Source organism: Pseudorca crassidens, chromosome 19 (genome assembly GCF_039906515.1).
Source record: "Pseudorca crassidens isolate mPseCra1 chromosome 19, mPseCra1.hap1, whole genome shotgun sequence".
Taxonomy (NCBI): Eukaryota; Metazoa; Chordata; class Mammalia; order Artiodactyla; family Delphinidae; genus Pseudorca; species Pseudorca crassidens.
The window spans coordinates 49566921-49578143 of NC_090314.1; the positions used below are offsets into that span (position 1 = coordinate 49566921).

The window sequence follows — 11223 nt, forward strand, 5'->3', positions numbered from 1 at the left end:
CAGAATGGAGGAGCCGCAGTGCTGTGGGGCGAGGGGTAGAAAGGGCAGAGGACAGGGTTCTTGCCTAGGATGGAACAGGCCTGGAAATTGGAGCTAAAATATAAAGAAAAAATTCTGCTGGATCAGCAAGATTTTAAATATCGTAGCTACTGTTTTGTTCCTAAGCTAATTGACAGTGGCCCTGTAAATGACAACCCCACCCCACCCTCATACTCCCTGGTGTGCATTTGGACACTAAGAGAAACTTCCTGAAGGGCCTCGCTGGACTGACAAAATGGGGACATTTCTCCACTGATCCCAGAGAGGCCAGAGGGAAGGTGGAGGCTGAACTGGCTAGGGAATCATTCTGGACTCTTCTGGAATGACAGCCTACCTATTTCCTTCCTTACAAATCAGACGAAACCAAAGCCCCCCAGATGCCCCCAGACGCTAACAGTTCTCTGAAACAGTGACCGTGTTCTCAGCTCTTGGTGGTTCCTGTTGATTCAGAATAACTCCAGTTCCTGTGTTTACATTTTGTCAAGCAGACAGTTTGCAGCAGCCTTAGAGGACCTGAACGAGGCCATCAAGCTGTGTCCAAACAACCGTGAGATCCAGAGGCTTCTGCTGAGAGTGGAGGAGGAGTGTCGGCAGATGCAGCAGCAGCCGCCGGCGGCACAGCAGCAGCCTCAGCAGCAGTTACCGGAAGAGACAGAACCCGAACCCCAGCATGAAGATATCTACTCCGTGCAGGACATACTCGAGGAGGAGTTCTTGGAACAGGATGTTGAGAATGTGTCCATCGGCCTCCAGACGGAGGCTCGGCCCAGCCAGGGGCCCCCGATAATCCAGAGCCCGCCCCCCTCCCCGGCCCACCGTGACGCGGCCTACGTCTCCAGCTCGCCTCTCGGCTCTCACCAGGTTTTTGACTTCCGGTCCAGTAGTTCTGTAGGTTCTCCCACTAGGCAGAGCTATCAGTCCACCTCACCTGCTCTTTCTCCGACTCACCAGAACTCGCATTACAGGCCTAGTCCCCCGCACACTTCCCCAGCTCATCAGGGAGGATCTTACCGCTTCAGCCCCCCTCCTGTGGGAGGGCAGGGCAAGGAATACCCGAGCCCTCCCCCGTCCCCTCTCCGCAGAGGCCCTCAGTATCGGGCCAGCCCTCCCGCGGAAAGCATGAGTGTCTATAGATCCCAGTCAGGCTCCCCCGTGCGCTATCAGCAAGAAACAAATGTTAGTCAGCTTCCTGGAAGACCGAAATCTCCATTATCCAAGATGGCCCAGCGGCCCTACCAGATGCCCCAGCTTCCCGTGGCAGTGCCCCAGCAAGGGCTCAGGCTCCAGCCGGCCAAAGCGCAGATCGTGAGAAGCAACCAGCCCAGCTCAGCAGTTCATTCGAGCACTGTCATCTCCACAGGGGCCTATGGCCAAGTGGCCCATTCAATGGCTGGTAAATACCAGTCTTCACAAGGAGACATAGGAGTAAGTCAGAGCCGGTTGGTTTATCAAGGGTCAATTGGGGGGATTGTAGGGGATGGGAGACCCGTGCAGCATGTGCAGGCCAGCCTGAGTGCAGGCGCCATCTGTCAGCATGGAGGGTTGACCAAAGAAGACCTTCCCCAGCGACCTTCCTCCGCCTATCGAGGTGGCATGAGATACAGCCAGACACCACAGATTGGGCGTAGCCAGTCCGCATCCTATTACCCAGTCTGTCACTCAAAACTAGACCTGGAGCGTTCCTCCAGCCAACTAGGTTCCCCCGATGTGTCACATTTAATCAGAAGACCTATTAGTGTCAACCCTAATGAAATCAAACCCCACCCACCAACTCCCAGGCCATTGCTGCACTCCCAAAGCGTAGGCCTTCGTTTCTCTCCATCTAGCAATAGTATCTCATCCGCCTCCAACCTAACTCCTACCTTCCGGCCATCTTCCTCGATTCAACAAATGGAGATCCCACTGAAACCGGCATACGATAGGTCATGTGACGAGCTGTCGCCAGTGTCTCCCACTCAGGGAGGTTACCCTAGTGAGCCCACCCGATCCAGGACCACACCATTCATGGGGATCATAGATAAAACAGCCCGGACTCAACAGTACCCCCACCTTCACCAGCAGAATCGGACCTGGGCAGTGTCATCAGTGGATACCGTTCTCAGTCCTACATCTCCAGGCAACCTGCCTCAGCCTGAGTCCTTCAGCCCACCGTCATCCATCAGCAACATTGCCTTTTATAACAAAACCAACAATGCACAGAACGGCCACTTGCTGGAGGACGATTACTACAGCCCCCACGGGATGCTGGCTAACGGGTCGCGCGGAGACCTGCTGGAGAGAGTTAGCCAGGCCTCCTCGTACCCCGACGTGAAGGTGGCTCGGACCCTCCCTGTGGCTCAGGCGTACCAGGACAACCTGCACAGGCAGCTGTCCCGGGACTCTCGACACGGGCAGACGTCCCCTATCAAACCAAAGAGACCATTTGTGGAGTCTAATGTTTAAAAGACGTGTGTTGGAGTGAGACCCCTATGTGTTCACTGCACATTTTCAGGCTTGGTTTCCACATTCGAGGTAGTTCTCTGGCTTAATTTCTCATGTAGTTTCCGCGTGGTGTTCAGAGGTGGCAGCCCACATGCCGAAATCCTTTGCATGCAGCCAACTGGGAAGCTGGCCTCCGGGGAGCCAGGACTTGGGTTTCTTTTGTCTGTACCCTAGCCACACGCTCTCTCCCTCTCTTCAGATGCCAACGAGGAGATTGTTGTGCCGTGTGCTTTAACCCAGGGAGATCAGACACACTGGTCAGCTTTTTCCAGGAGACAATCGCTTTCACTGATGTTCTTGTTGTGTAAAACGTCTTTCTCCTTTTTTTACAAAAATAAGATGTTCTTGTTCGTTTTCTTCTAGGAACTTTAGAAAGAGTGTGATGCCCCTTTGCCTTTGCATTCTTATCCAGTGTTATCCAAATAGCAGCCCCAGTGCATTCTTGTGCCATGGTCTCCTCCCCTGGACCGCCAGCTCCCTGCAGCCATCCGGTCTAGAATGTTCATTTAGATTATCGTTGGTCTTCCTCTGGGGGTAAAGGATCAAGGAGAAAGAGAAGAAATAAGAAAGCGCCAATGCGGTTATTTGAAATGTCACTACATGGATTTCCCAAGAGGCATTTTAGGAACATTGAGAAAACAACCAGTCCTTTAAATATTTCAGTCAGCCGAGGAAATTGGATGAGAATCGTGCATACTTTTAAATAATTCACTGAGTTATTCTTTACGTTTTTAGCCAAATTAACCATTAAAAGCTACCGATTTTCCATGGGTGGGGGAGAGAATAAATAAATACGTAGAGAGAGAGACTGTTCTGGATTCTCAGTGAAAGGCTGTAGAAAATCTGTCTTGGAGAAATCTACTTTTTGGATTCTGATACGTCACTGAGCATCGTATTCCTCAAAAAGCATTCTCTTCCCGGAGGTTGCCTGGTGTAGTAATCCTGTTAAGTTGGATCTTTGCCTAGAGCCAGATTTTGTTCTACTGGCCCTCTTTTTGTTTTTTTTTTTAAACCCAGATGGTATAGTGAAGAATTGGTTTTGGGGGAAGGAAGTTGAATTCTCTGGGGACGGTAAGACTTATTCCCAGAGCTTGCACCCAGGGCCATTGCATTCCATGGCAAATGTTGTCTAACTCCATTTCAAGATCTATTGTTTCATTATCTGTTATTACAGGAATTGTTTACTCTTTTCTTTTTCTAGGTAGGAGTGTTTGGGGATTGATATTTAAAAGCCAGGCACAGCAGAGTGTTTCCGGGTGAAGAAAGACCCCTTTCAGCCCTGGGTAGGAGCACATAAGGTAGACAGCAAGTCTTCTGATCCAGTCACCCTCCAGACATCTCCTGTGTCTGGTGGCCCTTTGCTAACCGGTCCTTTGAGTGACTGAGGCCAGCATGAGAGGGACGGCAAGAACACTGAAATCGAAGCCTTAGCACAGGCCTGGTAGCGACTGCACATCAGCTCTTAAAGTTAACAAACTAAACAACTAAAAGTAAACAAAAGAGAATTCGGTCACTGTTACCAGGAATCATTCTGCTCTTGTTAGTAAAGGGCTACAGGAAGGGAGGTTTCCTGAGTAAAAATCCAGATGTGACCAGACCTGTTTGTGATAGTAAGTGTCCTCTGAAAGAATCGTTAAGACACGGGGAGCATGAAGCTGAAATCAGAAATACTTCTTTACTAACTTAGATTCTGCCAAATAGATGAACCCCTCCACCCCCAAGCCTGGAACAGGCCAGGATGTGTGTCCTGTGCTAGAAGTCAACAGCAAGGCTAACTCAAGCCAGCCTCTGTCCACTCTCTCTGATGCGTAAGGACTATCTCCCACTCGCCTAGCGCAGAGTGGACATCAGTGTCCCTCTCATCAAGAAGGTGAAATGTACAGCTATAGCATCAGCCTACAGCCAGGAGCCCAGCAGCCTCTCAGCTTTTTTGGTCCAGATCTCAGCCCTGTTGGGCTCTTTGCATCTTACCCTTTTTAACTACTACTCACTGAGGAGCTGCTGCTACACTTTGAAAATTTCTCAGTGTTGATTAGAAAAGTGCCCCTTGTTTATTTGGAACACCACACGTACCACCTGCACTCACGTGAGTGGGCAAGCAGGTGCTGTAGTTTTACAAATACACCACTGATGCCACTTCTCCCGAGCGTGTCTCTTAGAATTTTCTAGGACAGACAGATTTAGGGTCCATGCCTTACTGGACAAAACACTAAACTGTCAACAGTCAAGATGCAATTCTTTTTTAGCCATCGTAAGAGGGAGTGAATATCACTACTGGGCGCCCGTTGTTTTTGACTAAAAATTGCCAACTGGACCTTATTGGAGCAGGAGACAAAGCTCTTCCTTGTAAGCAGACTGCCTGTGCCCTGTTTTGCTACTTCACTGCCACGGGACGATCTCAGTGCTGTACCTTAGAGATGCCTCCTCCCCAGGCAGCACTTGCTCAGTCAATGTCTGGCTTCAGGTGGGGGGGGGGGGGAATTTTTCACATGAAACCGGTAAGTTCCACTCAGCCAATTCACATCACCCTGAAATGGAGACAGTGGTGACAGACTTCAGCTTATAGGTTTCTCACCAAATCCTACCTTCCGTTCACCCAGAATTCTTGCACTAATGGGTTTCCATCACATCATGTCTTTAAATGGGTGCACTTTATTGTTTGAATTTGTAACTGATAAATACTGGATATTTAAGTGTGAGTAATGTGTTCATTAGAAAATAGCAAAACCGCCCTTGTCTTTTAGTGTATTTTTCAAGGGAAAAAAAAAAAAAAAGGAAAGAAAGCAAGCAGTGGATCACAACATTTATAGCACAAGAAATAACTGTTGTATATAAGCATCAAAAAGATTAAGAGTTTTTAAATACAAAAAAATATTTGCCGTGATTTTAAAGTGCTTTTCCAGCAATTTTCTTAGGGACTCCTGAGACATGGTTACTTTATTTACTGGATCAGTAAGGCACACAATTAACAATTAAAAATTAATGTTTATTTACAAAGTAAAGGGAAAACCTGTGTAACATGAGAATTTGGCATGGACAAAATGGAGACCATTTTGTATCTGCTGTTGTATCTTGTCCGGGTTGCAGACGTGCGCTATTAAAAGTCCCAAGTTAATAGAGCACAAACCCTTCTTGTTCCTCTCCCATGTGCCCTTCTTTCTAGATGTGTTTAACTTAAACTCGAAGGCTCAGGAAAATTCCACTAATTAGAATCATGTACAGTACCCCAGGTCGTTGTCCAGAGATAACAAGTTTGCTAATTTAGTTAAGCCTGGATTATTGTAAACAGAACAGCTTAGAGAAAGGTATTCTCGGCCCTTATATTGTATAGTAGTTTATGAACCCCCTCTCTAAATATTGGTATTTTTATATTCCAGAGATGTACCCAACAGAAAAATTAATCAGTATCTAATTTAATATCCATAAGTATTTTCCTTAGATTTTAGTCATAGACGGTGGGTTTTTGTGGATGTCACCTTGCTTCACCATACTTTACCACTAGGTGTCACTGTGGCTCTGCACCAGGCTTGTCTGGTAGCAGAGAATGGCAGCATCTCTGGAGGAGCGACATCCAGGCCAACAACAGACAGGCTCATAGGCTCAAGAGGGTTCGAGAAGGAGGGAACAAAGGCCTGGAAAGGGCTCTTCATACATCTGTGCCAGATGTGGCGAGATAAGCTCTTTGAACACTTCCTGCTTTGGACCTTCAGCCAGGCAGAGGCTGGGGTTAGGCTGACCAGAGCTCCTTTTCTCTGGTGGATGAATGGGTGTGCAGAAGACCCATTTCTTCCCCAGGAGCATCCCTCTCAGTTCCTCTCGGCCTCCAACTTTTATAACTCCAGAGGTGTCACGGTTGGATGGTTTGATTCAAAGATAGTTATTTTTCTCCTGCAGAATTGCCTTGGACAAAACCAGTTGCTTGCTGAATCTTTGCCACAAAATGGAACAGGCTCCCCAGGGGGCAGGATGTACCCACCCCATCCCAGCCTCGCCCGCCCTGCCTGTCTGTCCCGGGGCTGCCCCCTTCTCGAGAAGCTACCCTGCAGAGGCAGCCTGCAGCTGCTCCCACACCAGGCCTGTGCCACCCGGTTGCCTGTGCACTGGGGGTGTGTGTGGCTTTCTCTCCTTCTCCTCTAGGAATTCCAGACTGACCAGCAGCTACCATGACTGACAACAGTGAACAAAGGGCTTAGGGGTAGGAGCTACCTACAAAGACGTGTCATGGAAACCTTCACCATGCAATGCCTTGAACTCAGCTCTGGCTGCTCCCAAGAAGAGGTGGCTGGCTGGGGGCCTGGACACAAGCACAATGGGGCTGGTGGAGCCACTGTGCAGAGCTACTTGAATAATCACTGGGACTTCATCAACTTTTATAACACAGACCACTCAAGGGCTGAAGTGTTGGTAACCTGCATTTCGGTGTCCAATGCCTCACAGCAGCTGAACCACCCTGAGATGCTTGTGGCCAGCTGATGGCCACAGTCAGAGCTTTGAAAGTCAGTACCAAATGAATGCGTAATTGGACACCAAAAATCAAGTGTTACTTTCGTGTTTCCTCACCCATATCCTCTCATTTCTTCCTGCTGACTCTGTGATATCTCCACTAAGCTGACCTGTCAGGTTTTAGCTGGATGCATATAGGTGCAGGCCGGCATTGCTCTCGTTTTTTCCACCTAGTCTGTGGAAAGGAAGGAGCTTAGCGGGCTGTGTTGTAGCACTTGCTGGCTGGATTTTTCTTTTGCCTAATCGCTAACCAGAACACCTGGTTAGGGGGACTCAACTCAATCCCTTTGGTCCCCAGGACCAGACAGAGAGTCAATTCTGGAAAATTCAGTACTTGAATGTACCTGCCTTATTGTGAACCAACTTACTGGAAAAGTGTTAGAAATGCTGGCTCCAGATCTCTACTTCATTCACAGGTTATTTTGGAAGTTCTGTAATTTACACTTCCTGTTCTGGTTTGGTTTTTTTGGTTTGTTTTTGTTTCTGTTTTTTTTTTTTCCTCTTTGGCTGATTCCTGCTGAGTGGGACCAGTTCCTCGTCAGGCTCAGGGCAGGTGCCATTCTCAGGCATGGCCTCCTTTCCATCCAGCATAGCATCTTTGTCTGTGTTCTGTCTCCTCCAAATCCAAGATGATTTTAATTAGTACAGACATGTACAGTCTACAATTAAAGAGTGATTTGTACTAATATGATTTTGATTCTTCCTCCTCTTTGCTGTCCTTTCAAGACACTTGCTGGAAAAAGCTTTAATGCACTTAGTTTTCCTTTAGGTTTTCTATAACTCAGATGTAAAGGACTTTCTCTGTACAGTATATTATCCAATGCATGTTTGTTCTCTCTCCTGATATATTGAACACCACACAGTTGTGAACTCGTGCAGTGGGGATGTCCCACACTCAACAGAGGCATCTAGGCCCCTGTGTAAGGAAAGACGTTTTCCTTTGCTGTACTTGCTTGAGCAGTTTTATTGTCTGTACATGTGAGCTGTGTGAGATAGATGTGAAAAGTTAAATGAATGCAGTTTCCTGCCCATGTATACAGATCGCCATCTGTACAATGAACTGTATGTATGAAAGCAAATGTACTTATTTATAAATGGGTAACACTTGGAAAAACATGGCGTTGTGGTGCACTCTCCTTTCATTACAGTACCTCTCAGGGGAGCTGACTTGCGCTCAGCTACACTAAGGCCTGCAGTGTGAGGAAGCCTCCCCCAAGAACAACTGGCAGAGGCCAAATTCCTAATGATTTGGCTGGTCTCTTAAGGGATATTAAGAGTCACCCCTTCAGGCTCTGGTTCATCAGAGAAGTTACTGAGCACCTCTCTCGGGAGTTGGACACTGCGGTGGGCACGCAAGAACCATGCACAAGACGGTCCTGAGGGCCCATCAGCCAAGGCTCACTGCATTCATTGAGAAAGGGAGGCTTTTTCTTCCGTGGAAGAGCCTTTCTCCAGCCATGCCTAGGGAGCACTGAGTTCCTCTCCTTTGATTTTAATAGCTGAGGCTACACCCCAATCCAGCTACCGTACCAAAATCCAAGGCTGCCAGTTAGAACTGTTAGGGTTAGAGACCGCAGGCCCGAGGCAGGGGGACAGCACCAGCTCCCAAGGCTAACTTGGTTAAAGTTGGAAGCCTAGTGCTTCCAGTGACTTTATTTTTTCTTCAGAAATCCGGCCGGAATTACCAATCCTTGCCATATAGAGAGCTAGGCAGCTGCCCTGGGAACGGAGAGGTTGCAGGTTTTCTGAAATTGGCTGGAGATTCCATACCCTTCGTTAAGGACAGAGTCCTGTGGTCTTTCCTGCCTGGCTTCGACCTCTCTGTCTACTTCAGGCACAAGCAAGGAAGGAGACCACCTCCTCTAGACGCCAGACTTTGTTGAACAAACGCCCCTGCTGTGTAACTACATCCATTTCCCCCAAAGCACCAAAGCTGGGGAAGCAGGAAAACTCCAGGCATGCAGTCATCCCAGCCTGGACGCCACAACTGCCTTTAAAGAGGAGAGGACTCTGGAAGGAACTACCTGCTCAGTCTGAAAAGCATTCCTGGGCTGTTCCAGTTATTTCATTATAAGTTAAAAATGGATAAGTGGTTGAAAGAAAAACAGGGTTTATTTTTTGGTTTGGTTTGTTTTTTTATAAACTTATTTTTGGCTGCGTTGGGTCTTCGTTGCTGTGTGCGGGCTTTCTCTAGTTGTGGCGAGCAGGGGCTACTCTTCGTTGCAGTGCTCAGGCTTCTCATCGCAGTGGCTTCTCTTGTTGCGGAGCACGGGCTCTAGGTGTGCAGGCTTCAGTAGTTGTGGCCCGCGGGCTCTAGAGCGCAGGCTCAGTAGTTGTGGCACAAAGGCTTAGTTGCTCCGCGGCATGTGGGATCTTCCCGGACCAGGGCTCGAACCCGTCTCCCCTGCATTGGCAGGCGGATTCTTAACCACTGTGCCACCAGGGAAGCCCAGGGAAACAGTTATTTAAGAATTCCTGAGGCACTGAATGATTCCTAAAAGGCTAATTTTTAAAAAAAAATAAATTTATTTAATTTATTTATTTTTGGCCGCTTTGGGTCTTCGTTGCTGTACGCGGGCTTTCTCTAGTTGTGGTGAGCAGAGGCTACTCTTCGTTGCGGTGCGCAGGCTTCTCATTACGGTGCCTTGTTGCGGAGCACGGGCTCTAGGTGTGCGGGCTTCAGTAGTTGTGGTTCACGGGCTCTAGAGCACAGGCTCAGTAGTTGTGGCCACAGGCTTAGTTGCTCCTCAACATGTGGGATCTTCGCGGACCAGGGCTCGAACCTGTGTCCCCTGCATTGGTAGGCAAATTCTTAACCACTGCACCACCAGGGAAGTCCCAGAAAGCTAATTTTTAAAAACTGTTTGCCCTGAACCTAACTAAAGAGCCACTCAGAGCAGCAGGAAACAGTGCACTCAGCACATTCTGGTAGGTCTTCCCCTAGTCATTTTCATTCCCTGGTAGGTGCCCTTTAGTTGCTCTTTATATAGCTCGACACACTGCTGTGCACACATGCACGTGGGCAGTCAGACTCCCCTTCCACAGGCCAAGGCTGAGGGGGGAACATAGCATCATCTTCTTTCACCTTTAAAAATGAAAGCTGGAGGAGCTTGAAGAAACTTGGAGACTGAGTCTTCCCATTGCCAGGAATAAGGATAGGACATTCATACTAAGGGCATCATGTCTGGAAGGCCCTATGATAAAAAGGGCCTCATAGAAGAGACAGTCCATTGCTGAGTCCATTGTAAAGGGCCGTTCTCTTGAGATACCCCTTATGTCCCAGACACTGTGATGGGGACTTCCCACATGTTCTCTAACGTATTCCTCATCCAATTTCTGACAGACATTGCCGTCTCCAGAACACAAATGAGGAAGCAGATCCTGAGAGTTTAAGTTGCTCAAGGTCATGGAGTCAAAGGTAGGACTCTGAATCAGATCTTCCCAGAAAGCATTTTCCCTGTACCATGCTGCCTGCCCGCTTCCTCAGAAGGGGGTATTCCAAGACAAGCAATCTGGATGACCCCGGAAGCAGCACAGGCAGTCGTCCAGAAGGAAGCTTAGAGAAAGCTACTCTGTGCTCCTTTAGAGAAACAACTCTGTGCCACGGGCAAGAGGAATAACTCTGGGACCTCTCGAGGTTCCAAACCCAGTGAGAAGGTAAGTGGGTTAAGGAGTAGCTCCCTGGAGGGAGAGGCAGCATCTGGGATTATGTGAATATTCAAACACAAAGAGACCCTTAAGATTCAGAGGCTGGCACAGAAGCCGCAAGGGAGATGTCACCCTCCCAGGGTCAGGATGCCTCTGCCCTCGCGCGGAGAGCCAGCCCTGACCCTGACCGAGAGATCACCTCGTGACATGAACCAGGCCATGCTTTGCAGGCCTTTAAAGCAAATGAAGGTCCACGTAGACGCCTTGATCAGGAGACTCTACAGATGCATCAAGCAAAGACCTCTCAAGCTCTGGCTGAGACACGCCAGAGACCAGATTCCATACAGAAACTAAAGTAAGTGCTAGGAAGTGAGAATCCATGGTCCCTTTCAATAGTGAGCCCTTAGTAAGTTTTTCAGCTAAGTGACAGTGCTTTTCAGGAGCACACGGTAGATCCCGGTGGGATCTGAGTCGCACCCAGCGTTACTGTAAACACATCTGCCTGAGCCTCAGGAATTGACCTAAGTGGAATCTCAGCTTGTTCTCAAAACT

At 48.5% G+C, this 11223-nt stretch overlaps 1 protein-coding gene across 12 annotated transcripts in view; it reads left to right on the top strand.

Moving 5' to 3' along the window:
• Positions 1 to 8139, top strand: part of TANC2 (tetratricopeptide repeat, ankyrin repeat and coiled-coil containing 2) — a 362156-nt gene extending 354017 nt beyond the window's left edge. For 8 of the 12 annotated variants that reach the window (XM_067717046.1, XM_067717051.1, XM_067717052.1 and 5 more), the window contains one exon: positions 525 to 8139. In XM_067717046.1, the coding sequence (XP_067573147.1) occupies positions 525 to 2481 (1957 nt within the window). In that variant the 3' untranslated portion in view covers positions 2482 to 8139. The remainder of the gene's footprint in view (positions 1 to 524) is intronic. The other 4 variants (XM_067717048.1, XM_067717050.1, XM_067717056.1 and 1 more) reach the window with 1 other exon arrangement.
• Positions 8140 to 11223: the final 3084 nt, after the last annotated feature.